The sequence below is a fragment of the Malurus melanocephalus genome, unplaced genomic scaffold, assembly GCF_030028575.1.
Source record: "Malurus melanocephalus ecotype Western Australia unplaced genomic scaffold, MMel_1.1 scaffold_136, whole genome shotgun sequence".
NCBI classification, from domain to species: Eukaryota; Metazoa; Chordata; class Aves; order Passeriformes; family Maluridae; genus Malurus; species Malurus melanocephalus.
The window spans coordinates 1,286,664-1,306,167 of NW_026623368.1; the positions used below are offsets into that span (position 1 = coordinate 1,286,664).

Here is a 19,504-nt window from a genome sequence, read left to right on the forward strand (position 1 = left end):
GTGACTCCTCCATGTTTTGTGATTTAGGTTTGACCTCTGGTTAGCAAAAACTGGAAAAAATGGGCACAGATTGAATGTCTATCTGCCCTGTTGCAGCCAGTGTGGCTGTGAGAGGGGCTGGGATGCAGGACCAAGACACAGAGATGAGGATTGAAAGTCTTTAAAAACCTTTTCTGAGGTCTGAAAAAAGGTGAGGGGAGGCAGATAAGAACCTCCCCCCTATCCCAAGTCCTTTTAGGAAAGTACAGGCATTGAGCATTAGGCTGTAGGTAGGTTTTGAAGTGAGAGGCATAGCTTATTTCCCTTAACAAATACCAGTTGTTTCCATCTGAAATGATCTTAGCAGATGCACAATAGTGTTAAGGAAAGGGTAATTTTTCAGATGACAGGAAGCTGTTGTCACCTTTTTGCTTCTCAGTTTTASATACCTCCTCTGCTACCACAAGGGCATCAGACAAACCACAAAATAATGCCCCAGGCAGCGCAGCAGCAAAKGGAAGATGCAGAGCTGACAGCGGGGGCCGGGGCAGTGGAGCTGTGGCAGCAGGGCAGGTGCTTGGAAGGCAGCTCATCTGTAGTGWCTCTTTCTGCTTTGGAGAGCTAAAAAGCAAGGATGTGCAGCATGCCGGCTGAAGGCCGGAGGGTGCCTGGGGGATCATAAAATATGATCCCTAATGCCCTTTTTCTGTTTACAGCAGGGTAGAAGGATAAGGCTATTCAACTGTAGAAGTTTTTATTGATGATAAACTTGAAACAAAAGGCAGTGGTTGTCTCTCGGGAAGCATAAATGATAAATCTTGGCAATATGTGCTTTGGCTGTTTCATTGCTAGACTGTCTGTAGGGAACTTTGAACTTGAACAAGGTCTCTGTTTTATTTTCATATKGGTATTGACTGCAAAGAGGTGGCCAGAGATAGCCCTCTTCAGTGCTGTTGTGCTCTGAGCAGTATTTGCCCATGGAGTTGTTTTTATTCTTATCTGCTTTCCACTCACGACAGAGGAAAGTAGCTAATTTATTTGCTTCMTTGCAATCTTCCTTCTTTTCTGCTTTGAGCAAGCGTGAGGTCAGACAAGGTTGTTTCCCAATACAAATGAACCTGTTGTCATCTCTCATGAAGCCTGTCACATTCCCAGGGGCACCTTTGRGCCAAGAGGAAGCTATTCTGTACTGCACAGCACCTGCCGTGATCAGGGATGGAAAACTGATTCCTTTGTGAAGAGTGGGAGTAGAGGGGGAGAAAACRGAGTTGCAACTTTAGAGTAAATAAAACAGCAAGTATAAAAATGGGAAGAGCAAAAGGTGTTTCCCACAGAACATAATTTTAAGTAGAAATGAAAGGAAGGTTTCTTTTAACTGTTCTGGAAGCGAGGTGCTAAAGAGTATTTTGATGCATCGACAGTGGCAAACAATGCCGCTTTCATTTTTAGATGATGTGTGGCAAACTTACATGTGGGATTTTTCTGAYAGAGCTATCTTCAGTAACATTTGATTTTCTTATTATTGTGTCTCTCTGCAGCTGTTTCCAACCTAGATGAAGAGAGTAGATGGTCTGTGCACTACACTGCTCCATGGCACCAGCAGGAGAATGTCTTCCTACCTTCTTCAAGACCACCTTGTGTGGAGGACCTGCACAGACAAGCCAAGCTGAACCTCAAGTCAGTACTGAGAGGTAAGACGCTGTTACTGACACAGGCATRTCCTAAAAGGACAGTATTTTTTGCCACAGTCTTTGCAAACATACCCAAATTGCAGGCTTTGAAGAAGTTTGGYTTTCTGCAGCACATGTAGAATATTAGTGGGATTTACCCGCTCAAATGAAGGGACAGAGCAAAAATTATTTTGCTGTGAAGAATCGAGTAAATGACAGAGCACTCCAGAATAGAATAGTGTATCTCTTGGCCRCTACCATTTAGTCTTTGGAGTGTTTCTAAAATGGTACCTTCAAGTTTAGTCCTGAATTAGTCCATTTGTGGAGTAAAAACCACCTCGGAGGTGCTTCATTTTTAGGGATTTCTCCTGTTGTTGTACAGTGTCATTTCTAGGACTGTAGTTGCTTGTGAGAAGCTGGAAAAGGTGCTGAAGGCCGAAAAGGGAAATGGGGAATAGGACACTCGTAAGGATTCTTCCAGCAATAAAAGTGCCTTCTTGTAGCAGGGTTCAGATATTTTTAACCAGTTTTGACCCMTACTACCTTCACTGGGGGTGTACCTGTGCAGTCTGTTGGGAGTGGTATTGTGTTGTGTTAGTGCAGCGGTGAGAGCAGAGACAGGCAGCCAGCAAGGAGGCCTGCACAATGTCTGTCCCTGGCCCAGACATAAAGTTTGAAATAAYAGTACAATGTTCTCATGTTCTGGAAACGGTAAACCTAGATTTTTCTTTACACTGACTGTGTAACAAAGGGGGTTACCCTGCAAAGACCAAACTCATTCAAGTCCTTTTCTGTTTCAGCAGGAATTGCAGGTACTTGATACCTTGCAAAGTTAACCTGATTTAAAAGAATATTGTGTTTTTTATTTAACATGACATTTCTGCATTTTAGACTTGAAAAAAGCTTCATTTTGTATGTTTGAATAGAGAAGTGTTTGACTGCCATATTTTATTTCTCTTGCCATTTCCCAGTTAATTGATTTTCACTGTCTCTTACTAGGTGCTTTTTGTTATCATTTAATATGGGAGTCTTGACAGCCAGTGTTATTGGCTTCTGCATAGCTCAGCAGATAGCCTGTGTGCCCTCTGTACTTTTTATTGGATTARTACATTTGTGCAGTTTCTTAGCCTTGAAACATTTATTGTTCCCTTGCAGGCACACTACCAGTCCTTTACAAAATAAAAAATAWTTGCCTGGTTTAGATTAAAAGAATACTGATTGTGGTTAGCTTTTCATGAATCTTAGCCACTCATTCTAATTTTTTTTCTAATTTTGTTCTCTGTTTTGGAATGTCATTAAAAAAACCTGCACAGAGTAAAATGCTGCACCGATTTTCTTGAGTTATGTCAGAAATTTATCTACTGCAATTTCATGTTCTATATAAATAAATTTATGTCTAATATATTTGTGTGAAACCAGGTCATACATGCTGCTTCCCCCTCTTATACGCCTGAAATTATTTTGGTCTGCTGGGATTTTTCTCTGCAAGTGCTCATCATTATAGAAAAGAAGCTATTCAGTACCACTACAATTTGCCAGTGAGCCAGTATTTAATAATTTGCCAATATTTAATAAACTGACTTGTGTACATGGCGTAGGGTTTTCTTGGTAATGAAGTGGGTTTCAGTTTCATGCTTGCAGGTACTACCTGGGAGAGAAGAAACTGTGATGACACCTTCACCAGACCTAATACTGCTGACTTAGTGAATACCACTATTATTTATGTTTAACCTCATGCTCTTTTGTTGAGCCATTTTGTTCCCGTAAGTGCAGTTTTAAGGTAGCAGTTTTAAGGTAGCAGTTTTAAGGTAACTTCTTGCTGTTGCCTGTAACTGTCCTAAGAAGCTGCAGCATGAGTAGTAGTAAGAGAGGCACTGACTGAAGTTTTACCAGTTTTACTCTGCTGCTGCTTCAGCCAGCACTGTGAAATCAGGAAGGCTCTCATACTTCTGATTATATTTGGAGAATTGGGTTAAAAGTTCTGTATCCAGAGTAGAGTTTTATTCAGTGTAAAAGCACTGTCAGAATTGTGACATAATTTTGACAATTGCTGAACTGCTTTCCCACCTATTTCTTTAGAAAAGACAAAGTTTTCTAAAGCTTCTTAAGAGGTAGAAGGGAAATTCAGTGCTTTGTGACTGTAGCATAGAAGGACTTGAAGAAAAGTAGTCTCATGAGAAATCCCCTTGCAGCTGGCATGGGGACTGTAGTTCTGCATTTCTTGGCCTCATGATAAAGCTTTCATTTTAACATCCTTTTGGTGTTTCAGATTCTTTGGCTGAGGTAAACCGCRGAGCGGCAGTTCAGCTATATGTGACCCAACATGGTGTATGGGTGGAGAGGAAAGAGTAGCATTGGATGACAGAATACATTGTGCTCTGTGCAGAGAGTGGAATGAATCCCCTTTGTTTCCAAAAAATGATGGCCCAAAGGGAAACTGGAAGAAAGTACAACTAAATCAAAATTAATTTTTGCTTTATGCCTAGTCAGAAATGAAGCAGTAGACAGACACAACAGTGGAGAAATATGAGGGCAAAGGTGCTGAAATGSTGAAATAAATTTTTGGGGCTATGAAATACTTCAAGGTTTTAAAGAATGGGTGTGACAASCACTACATTTGTTTATATTTAATCYTATCTTTAGAGGAGGTTGGGAAGGAAGAACAAACCTCTGCTGGTCCCCGCAAACCTGATGGTGAGCTGGTGAGGACTAAGTTAGCAGCTATTGTTCAGACCATCAAAAGACATGTTTGAAAGTTTTCCAGTCCTGTTCTTGTTTACATTATGAGAGCTGATGTTATTGAAACTGATGCCTGAAAAGGCCTKMAAATAAAACTCCATAGACYGGTGTCTATAGAGCAGATATTTGTTTATTGCTGCGCTRGATGTGAGGGGGATTTCTCTTCCTAACTCACTTGCYTTTGCTTCAAATTAGCACATATTTATACAGTAAGCATGGTGTAGCATGAACATTGTCACTGCCCCCCAAACACCCACCATACWTCCACCACCATACATGGGCACGGAAATACATGATAGCACAGTTTTACAAGTGCGCATGTGTCATCCTCAATTCAGTGGTCTCGGAGGTCTCCCCCTAATGAGATACCATTCTCTTCATCATGGTGGACTTTTAACCTTTGTCTTCAGGGCACATGCAGTTGTGATGTTCACRGGTTTTTTCTAGTCCTCCAAGTCATCATTTCTAATTATTTTGCTGATTGTCCCGTGTTTCTGCCAAGTTCTCATTAGTGCTTGCTACTGRTCTTTSTTATAGCATCTACTTGTCTACTTTCTTCAGAACTTTTCTGATTTATGCCSCTTGGTGATTTCACTTATCTATATACTAATCCAGCTGGTTCGATTACGTGCAGCTGGTATACTGCATSTTGCTAATACACTACTAAARAAACTTATAGCAATGTATATTAAAAACTATCATTGATAATATATTGAAAGTAATTACATTGTATTATAATAATATGTAAAAATTTATTACATTCTTATATTGATAACGTATAAAAAGGCTATAGCAAGTTTTTAATTAATAGGCCTCGTAAGCACCTTGCCACTTTGATATAGATCATATGTATCAGTACATAGCAGCTTGATTGAAGACTATTAATTTGTTACTGTACACATGGCTCCCCCTATGAATGGAAAAGGAAGTATAAAACTTGAGTAACAAATAGTAATTCATGTGTAGAGCACATTTAAATCACCTGTAAAAGTATCAAATGTATAAAATCTTTCAAAATAATTCAAGCAAAGTATTTCTGTCAAGGTATTTTTACCCATCTAATACTWACCAGATGGAATCCTGGCTAGCTTTTCAGACAGTCAGTGCAAGAGCAAACAATTTATTCTGGTAAAATTTTAACAGCTAATTCTTTACTGTGTGGATCTAATACATAAAAATCTAGTTAAGTAAATAAAAAGCTTTCTGTTTTCTAGAACAAACTTTGAAGTACCACTTAAGCAGGAGCTASTATTGCTGCTTAAATTGGTTTAAGAATAAAAAGTTGGAGCTACTAAAATGGTATCCAGCCTGTCTTGAGAGAAATAAGTACACTGTCTGCTGATCTCTGCATACTTCTTCAGGAAGCAGTATTATGTTTGCAGGCRGAAAATATTTTTTTAATTCATTTTTGTGTAGTTGATTATTTTACTTTGTATATTATATATTGATATGTTCCCTGCTTATCAACACTGTGGAAATGAATGCAGTATGTGACAGTAGATGTTGCGTAGGCAGATATTTTAGATTTCTGCCTGTGAACTGGCCTTTTATCCTCTTGAAATCAAAGGGAAATACTGTGCTTTTCTTTTATGAAGCAACTTTTAAGTATAAGTGGTGAGGTCTTGCATTTAAATGTGTTCATAACTGAGGTAGAGCTATTTATCCTTCTTTAGGCATGCAGGTGCTCTGCTGCCCTCTGAAGTCTTAAAATGCAGTATTGTCCAGTAGTCTGAATTAGAAAATTAAGCACCTGGAACAKGGAAAGTTTGTGATGCATAGTCTATCTGTTCTTGAGAACGGAAGTTGCTTTATGTAACCTATACTAAAATTTAAAATTGTCACTGACTAGGATCAGTGGCTTGATACTAAATTCAGGCCATGTTACTTCATTTTAAATGAACGGTCTCAATGGCTTAATATGATGGCTAAGGAAGAAGAGCAACTTCAGCTGCACTTCACAGTCATGGTACCATTACAATTTGATTTAAACATTTAGAAAATGATGCAGTTCTTGAGTTGTGGTGATAGGTATTTTTTCTTGGTATTTTATTTGCATTGGATAAAGTAGACTGTTCAGGGAAGGAGCTGGGACCTCAGAGTGCTTGCTGAAGCAGCTGGGGTGACACATGTCATCCAAGATGCATGTTTTTTTTTTTTACCCTCAGGGCCAAGCTGCTCTAGCTGGCTTTTCCTGGAAGCCTGTCCTGTGCAGCCTCTGCCTAATGTTTTCATGGTCACTTCACAAAAGGTGTTTCCCAATACACAAATGTTCAGATAGAAACAAAATTATATTAACCACTGAGGAGTCTTAACATGACTCTATGCTTCGTGTCACTGTTTTGTCCTAGGAAGTTAAGAAAACGGGAAATGAAGACGATGGTGTGAAGGAAGAGCTGAGGCTCTGCATGGGGCCAGGATCCTCAAATCAATCCCGTTCCTTTGCTGAGTGCTCTTCTCCAAGGCTGAAGGACTACTAGAATTAGTCTTATATTGCGAATGTCTGCTGAGTGGCTGGACCAGCACTGAGAATCTGGTCTGGGCAGTAGCAGAGCTGTGAGTCTGATGTTTTTCAKGGTGSAATTATTCTTTAAAGCACGCTGTCRTCTGTGCTGAAAGGCCCAGTGCCACATACTGCTGTGTTTCCTACACTATTCTTGGTCCWTAAGGCCAAGAGGTTCAGTGGGAGTTCAACCAAAGTCAAGAGGGTAGCACTGTAAAACAGCTCCCATCCGTGACATGGTGCCTTGACAGATCTGGCTCCTTCATGGTCCACTTTGCAGAACTAATGTCTGAGGAAGTCTCTGAAGTACAGTGGTCTTCMGCTGGGAGTCCAGATTCAGCAGCTGTAGTAATATAGCAGTGACACGAACATCTGGTAGTAAAAGTAAATCGAGACTAATCCTCATTTTATGAACTGCATTRTAGTCTAAAATTGACAAGCAACAAGGCATGAATCATGAAGATGGGGAGGAGAYACAGCGCTGTTGTAGTGTTGCTTAACTGCCTGGGGCTTATCATAAAGTGTGCCTGTTCACCTTCTGAGCAGGTCTGCAGCTTTAGCAGTGTGTTACAGRTGGAGGTCCAGTGTCTTCAAAGGAAAGCCTTGATGTCTGTTGCAGTGATGGGAGCCAGAGCAGGGCATATATAGTTGGATTTTCAAGGGACACTTGTCTTCGAGTTCCTGCAGTTGGCGATGTAGAACACTTTAAATGTTTTAAAAAATGAAAGTGGGGGAGAACAAGCTCCACCGTTGTGGTGTAATTTTTTCATGAGCTGAGAGGCAACASGCATRAAGGGCAGGRATGAAATAASTGTATTAATATTAAAGGTCAAACACAGCCAGACTGAAATGATACCAGGCTGTTAGGAGATATCCMGCTCCTGAAGAGTGTTGTGGACACCCTCTGCGCTGTTGAAGTTGCAGATGTGGGSCAATGTCTTGTCACACTCCTGGTCATGCCCAAGGCTGGCTGTCCTTCCAGCAGATAACAAGGTGTCAGATATGTACTGAAGAAGGTGTTGCTGTAAATAGTGGGAGCAGTCCACATGCTGACTTTCATACCCGTTTTTCAGACTGTAACTGCTGAAACTTCCTGCACAACTGCCTGTACTTTGTCCCCTCCCCTCTCCCCCCCAGGGTAATTGTGTTGATTCAAGCTAYGTACATGATATAGGGCTCGTTGTTCCAATGTCCTCGATGATTCATTTATTATCTCATCTTCAGAAGAGCTGGATTTGGCTGACTCTAGCTTCTGTTTAGCTTTGTTGGCCAAATTCAAGGAATGTATTTAAGCAGCAGTGATTGAAACACTTGATTTGTTTTCCAGGAGACATCTGGTTAGCATTGTCRAATAAAACCGGATTTAAGTAGTTAGTCATAAAGCCTCTATTATGTCTTGCTACAAGACCCTCCAGACAGGTATGTGTTTAGCCTTTGTTTTCTCAGTGCATCTGCCAGATCACTGTTCAGATGAGCAATATTAGGGTCAGACCTACTAGTCGATAATCCCACTGAGAAGATTATGGACTTAAAATAATCTTATGTTTCATTAAAGATCTGCAAAATAGGGGGAAACCACTTCATGTTGACAATAGCTCTGGTTCAGGTTCAGAGAGATGTCAAGATGTAAACTCCCTACCAACTGGAAACCTTAATGAAGTAAAAGGCCATTAAAGGCTAGGAGTAGACCATATGCTCCTGAAAGGCCTTGGACCTATAAAATCAAAAAATAGAAATCAACTCATTTCTCATTATTTTAGTTTCAATTGTCAAGTTATTACCAGAGCTTCTGCTCATGTGTCCTGTTTTTTTTACTGTTACTGAATTAATTCACCGTACATCTGTTGATGGTTTTGGCCGAGTTCCATGCTCCAACTGTCCTTTCTAATAAGGAATTTCAAAAAGCAAATACTCAAATGAAATGAAACAGAATTTGWCCAGGAGTCTGCACTGCATGTGTTTGAAAGCTGGTCTTGTGCTACAAAACTGAGCTACTTGTAAGCATCTAGGTTGCCTATTTTTTAGGTTTAGTTTATATAGTACAACACTGAGTGTAAAAACATAAAGAGTGATTATATGTAGATTGATTGCATGATACACAAGAGCAGTGAAAGCAATTCCAGTGAAAGGRTTTAAAGAAGATAAAATTTGTTTTGAAATAATACCAATGATACTGGGGTTTTTTCTTGAACCAGATGAATGTGTTTTTTAAGGAAGATATACCTGAAAGATTACTGAACCCATTTCAGATTTGTGCCTTTAGTAAAGAGAATAAGTGGGAACTGTTAACTGTCTGTGGCATTGTTATTTCAGTGTTAAGTAAAGCAACTTCCATCACATGGAATGTTGAACTTTCAGTTGATTTCCTTTTTGCTTTTGTTCCTCCCTGCTCTCCTAGATTAGGATGTTATATGTGCYCGTTGGCAGCATTTTAGATAGTTTTACATTTAAAATGTCCTAGGAGAMAAAACAATGAAAAATCCCTTCATATTTTCATATTAGCTGTGTACAGTTGTCTGAGGAACGGCAAATATCCATTAAAAATGCTAGAGAAAAAGCAGGGCATGTTATTTTAATGCAAGCATCAAAGATACAAGAGGAAAYAAATACACTGTTAAACTTAAGACATCTTGTCACCACTAAATGCAGTCATATAAGGCGCTTGCAGAAATTTAAATTAACTTGAGACAAACAGTGATAATTATTTTGAGTACTCCCTAGTGACAGCTTGTTAACAAATATAATTTATCATGGYAGTTGCATATTGGTGCTATTAGATAGGTTTTCTGTATCGCTAAATCATGCAGATCACCTGCATGTTCAGAGTATTAAAGGTTGGTATTAAATGCATTTGTTTTTTAAAAGCTCACAGAAAAGAAAGGAATGATTAATTTGTTTGCATTTTCTTGACCCTGTTAACAATATTTTGACATTAAAGAGTTCCTTTTAATTTGGATCCTTCTCAAACACTTGCATCTGATTTAGACCCTTGAAAATAAATCTGTACACTTGCTTTCCTTTAWTGTTGCACTTCCATGCCCTATGCTTGTGCTACTGTGTCTGTACAGCTGAGCCCTGAAGCAGATTGGAAGGGTGGGCTTCCCAGTCTGACTCACTGGCCTCCAGTTGCCTTGGCAGGACATGCTTCCCAGTGTTTGAGTGTTGGAGGAAATAGAACTGACACAAATGTATTACTTCATTTTCAATAAAGCTTCTCTGAAGTACCATTCAGCACATTTCTGTGTCACGGCCCAGCAGCCCTCTATTAGGATTAYCTTCATCCCCTTGGAGCCCAAGACATCTTTGTTTATGGATAACTCTGGACAGCATCTGTCATTAAAAGCTACCCTTGTGGCTGGGCTTGGCTACTTATGAGAGGGAACATGCAAAATAGTGTTAGAAAAAGTCTAATGGACCTTTCTAGTGGTTACTCATCAAGTAAGAAGGCTTTGAGGCAAACAACTGAGTTTTGCTAGTGGGTGGAAAATTTGTCACTTTAAATAGTGCTTGTGGAAGAAATGTGTCGGTACCATTTGGTACCAGTTGTGCTGTCTCTGGGCTTGTCTTGGGGTTTTCTGTATGTGCTGATAAAAGATCTAGAAATATCAGTATAAAACTACATTTTGGGGCAAGGGACGGGAATATWAAGGAAATTGGCTGGATTGGCCATCTGATACTAGCCAAAGCACCTAGATTGAGCTGTTGAGCAGAAGTGTTTTCATCTGGGTGGTAACAGGACTCCATCTGTTGAAATCCCTGACCCTTTTAACTGGGTGCACTGGAACAAAGCAGTGCACTGGATATATCACAGCTGAAGTTCATGAACTTGCTTTGCAGTCAGCATTGGTTACAGTTCAGTTGCTACACAAGTGCATCATTGCTGTGGCTTTACAACATATTTTAAAGCTTTGATATAGAAACAGTCTCTGTGATAGTCAAGTTCAGCAGATGATATGGGGATTTATACATTTAAAGGAAATGGGACATTATCCAAGCTGAGTGAATTTTTGGGAGGAATGTAAAGTGGTAGAGGCAAGCTGTCTGCTGCATATTTAGATCCAGGGACAAAAATAGGTGCTGTGTTGGAATTAAATTGAGCTTCTTTTTTTGAAGTCATATTTAACTTAGGATATTTGTGAGAAATAAGATTGCCTTTGTACAGCTATGCCTTAATATAGCCTGTCTCGTCCACACACAGAGAACTGTGCATTGTTAACCCCAGTTTACAAATGAGGGAACCATAAAGGGGCGCAAAGTGAAAGATAGTAGTTTTAGTTGGATTTACTAAGCAAAGAGACCTTTGAACTAAGGAATAATCATTCTCAACAAGCTCTTTATCTTGAAAAGTTACCTCCCTGAAATTCCCCAATTAGCTGCATAGTCCAGAGTTACCTTGGTTTTATCCATGTCTTACCACAGTGCTGTGAGCAGGCAGAGAGGCACCAAACCATATCACAGTCTCAAATAAAGCACCAATCTGGCTTTTACAGGTGGCAACCTTTTTTAAGTGTTCAGAGCACACCATTAGGAAGATGGAGATTTAGCCTGGGCTCACCTTATCTGTAAAGAAATCAAATTTGTATCTGAATGAAGAATACTTTTAACTTGCAAAAGCACATCAGCCTTGGAAGTAAATATGTTGATATACCTGTTGGGTTGTCTTGCCTGCAGCATTGGATCCAGTGCCAGCCATTACTGGTGTGGTGATGAGAGTTAAGGCACCTCGAGTTCTTCCTTAGTTGGGTTTATCCTGAGACGCCTCTCTGTGTGTTCATATGCTGCAGGCATATGTGTACATGCCTGTTTGGACTCTGAATTTAGGAGGCACATACATGAAATTTAGATCATGTAAATCCTTGACTGGATSTAACCCAAAGTGATTTGCTCGGATGCAGCAATGCTGGCTCAGAAATCCAGCTCTTCGACACCCACGCCTATCTGTCACAAGCCCACGACGTCTTAGTTGTCCCAACTGAACTAGAAAAACAAATTCAAAATATCTGTCAAGTGAATTAAAATTATATGCAGTTACTTACCAATGGTGAAAGCAATTTCTTTTAAAACCAAAGGCAGTGATATTTTGATTGTTAAAATGCCATGTAACCTGTAAAGTAAGAGGTAATTTAAACCAGTTTGTGTTTACAAGGCAAATGTATATTATACTCCATACTGACTGGTTTTAGGTGGAATTTTGAAAAGCTACTTGTAAGACAGTGTTTGCAGCTGTGACTAAGGAAGGAACATGGTTTGTGGATATTTACAGAAAAAGTTAACTAAAAAAAAATAATTTCTGACCCTGGTGAGTGGTTTTTCAGTCATATGTTCAGTGAATGGATAAATGTTTTTTAATATACTAGTCAGCAGATTTATTTCTATAGTTGACAGTTTAGCTGACTTGAGCAGTTAATAGCCTCTCTGTAGTACAAAAAAAAAAAGATAAAAAAACAAGCTACAACATGAAAGGCTCTGCCAAGAAGTCACCCAGACTTCAGCTGAGATAGTTTTTCAAGCACACAGATGGAGCTGTGAGCATGTCACATGTCCATTTTTGCTGACAAATAGACAGCAAGAGGTGGTGTAAAAGGGATGCGTATGCTGGTCTTTCCCCTTTCTTCCTCAGTACCTGGGAGTTTCAGCAGCCCTGGGCAGCTCTGCCAGGCAGGCAATGCATCTACCCCTGGTGCAAGTTGCATTTTCTCTTTGTATGTTAGCAATTAGTCTTGAATTCCAGGTCCAGTTCTTGCATACAGAAGTTCGGGCAGTTTTAGATASATGTGATATGATTTACCTGTCTTTCGCTGCTTGACTCCTCAAATGGGATGGGTAGTTATGCCAAGCAAATTGGAGCTRTTTAGCTGTCTGAATAACTTTGATGCCAAGTTTCTTAGTTTATACTAGTGAATGTCATGGTAGTTTAATTATTTAACTTAGTGCCTTTGCTGATTACTAATAAATATTTTAAAATCTGGATTTTTTTTTTTTTTTTATATTATTTTTTTTTTTTTTTTTATATTAAACACTTCAGTAAATGCACGTGAGAGTGTGCCTTAGTGTGTACGTGTGGATGTAGACAGAGCTTAAGGCCTGATCCTGCATCAGTCATGTGAGCAGTGTTTGCTTACAGGAGTAATCTGAGTAATCTCATTAGGGCTAATTTAGTGAGTGATGGGTGCACTTTCAGGCCTGAGATGTGAAGGACTGGTCCAGGGTGGTGACATAAAGCTGTGGCTTTGTGCTGCTGAAGAGGCTGTGCCTTAGGGAGAGGTCTCAGGCTCACATTGGCTCTAGCCCTGAAAACCAGCATGTGGAGGCTTTATTCCTGCAGAMAAATATATGTTGGTCACTAATGCTGACAGGCAAAATAATAGTTTTATGAAGAAGCTTGTTAAAAATAATACCCTTGCATAGTTGATTTACAATAAGAAAAAAGTTAAGCACAACTTCTGAGAATTACTGAATCTGTCTCCCTCAGGCCAGTTCTGACAGGGCGATGCACTTTCCTTCATATGAACTTCAAGATACTGCAACAAGTACTACTGTTAGGATGCTCAGCAGGTRCAAAATGTTACCAAAGTTGGTTAAAGGAGGGGAAAAGAGCCAATGCATCCGGTCCCCTCCCAGCAAACCCAGCCTTCCATCTGTTGYGGCACAGTGCGGTGTGCAGGTCTGACAAGGTAAACGTTAATCCTGCTTTACGGTGATAATACCATGTCAGACAAATTACTGAGGTATCAGTGCTGTGCCTTCTGTTCACTCCTGTGATTTGTGGCTCAAATTATCATGCAAGAATATGGTTTCAGTTGTTGGAAAAAAAGTAAATTGCTTATTTGTGAGACTAGGTACTGCGTGTTACCAGCTCAGGGTCACATACAAGTTCCTGGTATCAAATAGAGAGATCTGGGCTGAGAGGCCTCGGAGGTATTTTCATACAGTTGGCCTGACAGTCTGTCAGAAAGGCCGTAAGTTTTTATATGAAGAGGTTGAGTTATTCACAACAGTGCTGAACTCAGTGCCTGTGGCTCAAAACTCTAGTGTGGCATTGCACCTGACTCGGTTGAGCCTCTGCTCAGTGTGGAGCTGCTGGTTCCTGCCTGTTGCCCAGCTTGTTTAACAGCAGGGAAAAGAAAAGAGATGGGTGAAGCGCAGGACATGTCCCCCAGCTTCTGTCTGATACCAAGATTTAGCAAAGGCTGCAATCCTTCAATCCCAAGCAAGCATACGAGTGTTTGGATATAGAGTGGAGACTTGGACATGGTTGTATTGGGCACTGACAGGTTTAACACATTTTCTTTGGTTATATCTCCTGAAGCCTCTTCTAATAACGATAGAAATGATGAGGGGGCCCTTGAAAAGGTTTTGACTACATTTCCCATGCACTTTTTTCACATTTAACTAAAACCACCCTGTGAATGGCAAAACACAAGGAGAAATTTCACAAAAAATCTCATTTTCTAGGAAGGGTTTAACTTGCACCACRTAAGTGGAAATAAATTATATTATGATATAATCTAACAACAGTCATTTTTAAGCAATGCTCTTAATACAGAGGATGTTCTGAAATTTAATGTATCACTAGTATAGAAGGAAGACAAGAATTAATTTATGGTTTTACCTAGCCAGAAAAGCACTTTCAGGGCAGGAGAAGGTGACAGGCAGTCTCTCTGTGTACGTAGCTCCAGAAGCAGTCAGGAGATGAAGGGGAGGTAGTTTCAGACTTTTGAGTTGTGGCACTACCCAGTGTAGCCACTGATTGTGGCTTGTCACTGTCAAGGCASTGACACTTTCCTGATTTTCTTGGAATTAAGTGTTTGTGTGAGCAAAATGGGTTCATCTGGGGCATAATYGTATTGTTGCACATTTCAGATCAGATTAATGCAAAAATTATTACTTCAAGCTTGCCTGCATTGTGTGCTGCAGATTTGGACTGGCCCGTGCATCCTCAGGAGTGTGTGTTTGTGTCCTACCTGATGCAGTGTCCTGGGCTTCGACCTGGCAGTTCTTTGGCACAAATATGGAAACGCTGTGCATGGTTTTGCATGTTGTATATTGTGGGAAATGGCAGCCAAGAGTGTGTATGTCCCTGGTTCAGCTGGCAYTAATCTATTGTCATTCTTAAAATTGAAAAATTTTAATAACTGGAACTGGATGGATCCTTCTGTGTCGTGGGTTGATTTTATGATAACATTCTATTCCTATATTCYGTCTGCTTGTTTGCCCAAAAGGTGCCTGTGCCTTTAAGTGTGACCAGGAAAAAGGGGCATGGGCTGCTGGGAAAACAGCGCTGGTGTTTAAAAGCTGGGGCTGCCACACGCGGGTTGTTGGGAGCTCGGCTGGATGATGTGAGAGCTCACCTCAGTGTGTGCAGCACAGTTACATYGTTGCCGTTTAGCTAGCTSWGGTTTGTTAGCTTGCGCAAACAGTTCKCCCTGGGCTGCCACCCTTCTACGACTCCCATGATTTTCTTTCTGGAGCAATTCAGCAGGGCTTCAGTCTGAAAACTGAGAAGTAAGCACCGTCAGCCGGGGRCYRGYGGGGACAAGCTGCAGGTGCCAYTCYGTCTCATCCCAGAYTCCGGAGGAGGCAAGCCAGTGACAGAAAAGCACACCGAGCCCTCTGTTTCATCCACAGTGAGGAGAGGACTACCATCAGGTTTTCCACTGTTGCCCAAGCGGCCATGTGGACTTTTCCTTTTGTTTCTTTTTTTTTCCCAGAGACAGGAGCTGTGCCATCTTTTCTCCGTACCACGTGCCGAGCAGCTGTGGTGGGGGGAGAGCGGCAGGTGTTCCTGAGTTTTAAATATCCAGCAGTTACTCAGTCTCTTTAATCTGTGTCCTGTGGGCACCTTRTTTTGTCAATGAACTATTTTTCTCTTTAAATTTGCCCAAACTTCTGTTTCATATTGGTGGGAAAAAATTATCAAATTTTTCACTTCAGAGGAAATATTTATCCTGTAATGTTTCTTTCTGAAAACATTGTCTCAAACCAAGACATTCTGTTACCTGGTGAGCTTCAGTACMGACATCTCTGAGATAACCTGCATAAGTAACTGTAAGAGCTTTTTCGCTTAGTGTATAGTGCCCTTCTCTCTTCGGGCTTGTCARAATAGGACAATGTATTCCTCTTCTGGGAAGAGGGGAGCATGTCTGAAGTCTTTCCTTGAGTATCTCTAGCTTCTTATGTGATATTTTTTTACAAAAATAAAACCCCTGTATCTGAAAAGAATATTGCTTAGAGAAGACCATGTGCGCCTCTAATAATAGAAAGGAGATGGAGGGGAGGAGCCTCCAGCTAGCACATTTTTTTTAAACAGCAGTTGGTCACCCTTGGTTTGGCAGTGACAGTATCTTCAGTCAGGTGCAATGTTTGACCTTGTGTTGTGCTTGTGGGYTGTGGCCATGGGAAGTAAAAGGTACCTGCCTAAAGCTTCTGGTGAGGTTTGTTGGCCTTGGGTGCCATCCACTATGTGCTTCCTGCTGTGCTGCAAAATGTACWGTGACAGTACATAAATAGAAAAGCTGTTCTTGGGGACAAGAACAAGTAGCAATTTTGGCTTCAGCAAAAAAGTTGCTGCAGTAACTTCTGAAGTTCTATGTATTTTGTGTTGTGGGCAGAAGGAGGTTGTGAGCTTRGTAAGCTGTCAGTTTGTTATTGTCAGCCCACTTGAACTTGTGATGGATTTGAGACCTTCTGTGTTGATTTCCTGAAGTTTCTGGAGCTTTTCTGGGCTTCACGAAGTGCATTATTTGTCATCTTCACCTTCTTGGTTAGGAAAAGAAATAAGGTCAATTAGTATCAGAGCATTTGTCTGTCATGCTCCAAAAGAACCTGTCACCTCCAGAAGAGTCCTGTGACAGCTCTGACTCCATGGGAAGCCCACACTGGASCAGGCTCCTGGCAGGCCCTGGGAGCCCAGAGATAGAGAAGCCCAAGCTAGAGCAGATTTGCTGGCAGGACTTTTAACCCCATGGGGAATTCAGGCTGGAGCAAAATGTTCCTGAAGGACTGCACCCATGTGGGATCCAGTGCTGGAACAGTTTGTGAAGATTGTAGCCCATGGGAAGGACTCACTTTGGAGAGCTCTTAGAGSACTGTCCCCCACGGGAGGAAGTCTATGCTGGAGCGGGGGAATGACCTCCCTGAGGAGGAAGTAGCAGCAGAACCAACATGATGAAGTGACCATAACCCCCATTCCCCATCTCACCACACTSCTGAGTTGGGAGGAGGTAGAGAATCGGGAATAAGGTTCAGCCCGGGAATGAGGGGAGGAGTGGGTGAAGTGTGGTTTTTAGGATTTGCTTTACTTCTTATTATTCTSCTCTGATTTTGATTGGTAGTAAATTCTCCTAAGTCCCCTAAATCAATACTGTTTTGCCTGTGGTTTTAACTGGTGAGTGATCTCTCCCYGTCCTTTTCTCAACTCACAAGCCATTTGTTACATTTTCTCTCTCCTGCCCAGCTCKCTTAGGAGGAAGAGAGTGATAGAGCAGCTTTGGTGGGTATCTGGCATCTAGTCCAGGTCAAACCAACACAGGKTTTTTTTGGGGGGTGTGCTGTGATGTCTGATATTGGAGAGTCAGAGGAGTGGCCAGACAGGACCCTAAGCTTTAGTCCAAAAATAGGAGAAAAAACTGTGTTCATTATCAGCTCTTAGGTTGTATTCATGTTTGTTTGTGGTGATTAATGATTGCTCTGAAGGTAAAAGTTGAAGTGTCTAAGTTGACAATTCAACATTTTAACCCAGGCTACAGGCTGATGCAAGTCTTTGGGCTGTCTTGTTCTGCCCAAAGTCTTCTTATCCCTTTTTCATTTGTAACTCAAATCAGCAACCAACCCATCAYGGTGCTGACATCTGTGAGTGTTATGTGCTGCGTCTGGCTGGATCCAGTACCAGATTTGGAAGAGTGGTGGAGGAATTTGCTTTACTGTGGGTGCTGACAGTCCCCGCTCCTGAAGTACAGCGACAGTTTGCCAGATGTGCGCTATGTCAGGCATTCTCACACATGTGAAACGGGTAGATAGGGTTACCAACCCTCTGTTCCTGAGATGTAGCCATTTATTTGGATCTCAAATCCACTCCACCACCGCTGGTCCTTGAATTGAGTGAGATGGACAAGTTCACGCCGTACTGCCCTTTTTGACCCCATTGGGATACATAGGCAAGGATGGATGTCCAGTGCTGATGCAAATGGCTATTTGTCAAGGGGTAAACTTGCCTGCTTAGTGTGCAGATACAGAGGAGTCCTTACTGATTAAATCCTCACAGAGTTGTGGTTGCTGTAGGTCAGTTAACCCATCATCATGAGTCCTCGAAACCCGGTTTCAGAGGCATCTGAGCATAACAGAGGACATGTATGCTGGATTGCATTTTGCAGATTGTAGCTCCCACTTAATCTTACTTTCCATGCAAAACACTCTTTAAAACCTTGCCCTTGGTATAAACATTGCATCTTTTCTATTTTAAGGAGTGTTCAAAAGATCAAGATAGGCAGACAGATGATATAATCACAAAAAGTCTTCCTTCAGTAAGTGATGATAGAAGTGCTTTGTGTTGTGATAATGCCTGTGCGTTGTGCAGAAATTTCAGTTCCTTAAATGGAAATACACCAAATACTTAATTTTCTTCTTGCTTTCACCATCTTTCAATAAATTCAGATATCTCTTTGGAAATGTAAAGCTAACTGGTCTGATGAGTTTGGTTGCTGCATCTTGAACATTTAATTTTTCCTTATGCTGTGGCGTCTGTTATTCTTTAGCACAATCACACTGAATATCAATTAGGAGGCAGAAAGAGAATTGTAGAAAACTTGGTGAGGGGGATGCGATGCTGACTGGAATTTTGTCTGTTGTGAGTGGGGATGCATGTTTGCTCTGAATTTTTCCTGAACTTTGGGAACTCTTTAGAATTAAACTACATGTGCTGTACAGCAGCACGAGGTTTTGAGATCCCTGTGATTTGCATTCCTCTCTCCAAAATCACGGTAAATGGTCTCTTCCACGGACAGGGAGACAAGACAAGTGGTCAGTGCCAAAGTTATTTAGCAGATGGTGCTTGAGTAGTGAGCAACATCATCATCATTTCAAGTGTAAGTCATACAATAGATGTCTACCGGCCTGGCATATACGACCCCTGGAGTTACTCGCGTGCATCCATCTCCCATCCTGCAAGATGCTGCCATCTGTCAAGACACTGAGCCAGGCCTCACTTAAATAAATAATCAATTTCCCCCTTTTTTCCGAAGCACTTGCCATCGCCTGGGTTAATACGCTATGTGTGGGCTTACGTATGTCACACATGTGAGGGAGGAGGAAATATAGATACAAATGTGAGGAACGCGCCCTTGGGTTCTGTCACTCAGGGCAGACAATGTTAATGCACGGTAAACATTTGCAGAAGAGCATTCAGTACTTGAGTGCTGTTGTACACCAAGCGCAAACAGTAATGGGTCTTGCCATGGTTTAACCTCCTCTTTCTCTTTCTTTTGGCAGAGTGTGACAAGCTGCGGCGGGATGGCTACCGGAGCTCGCAGTATTACTCTCAGGGCCCCACCTTCTCCTCGTCCTCCAGTGCAATCTGTGGAAGTTACCAGGATGATTATGAAGAAATTGAACAGAAGGT

At 41.2% G+C, this 19,504-nt stretch overlaps 1 protein-coding gene across 7 annotated transcripts in view; it reads left to right on the top strand.

Moving 5' to 3' along the window:
* The window catches only part of NHSL1 (NHS like 1), a 177,944-nt gene that overhangs the window by 124,538 nt on the left and 33,902 nt on the right, over positions 1-19,504 (top strand). For all 7 annotated transcript variants that reach the window (XM_057370909.1, XM_057370910.1, XM_057370911.1 and 4 more), the window contains exons 2-3: positions 1,518-1,670; positions 19,375-19,502. In XM_057370909.1, the coding sequence (XP_057226892.1) occupies positions 1,518-1,670; positions 19,375-19,502 (281 nt within the window). The remainder of the gene's footprint in view (positions 1-1,517; positions 1,671-19,374; positions 19,503-19,504) is intronic.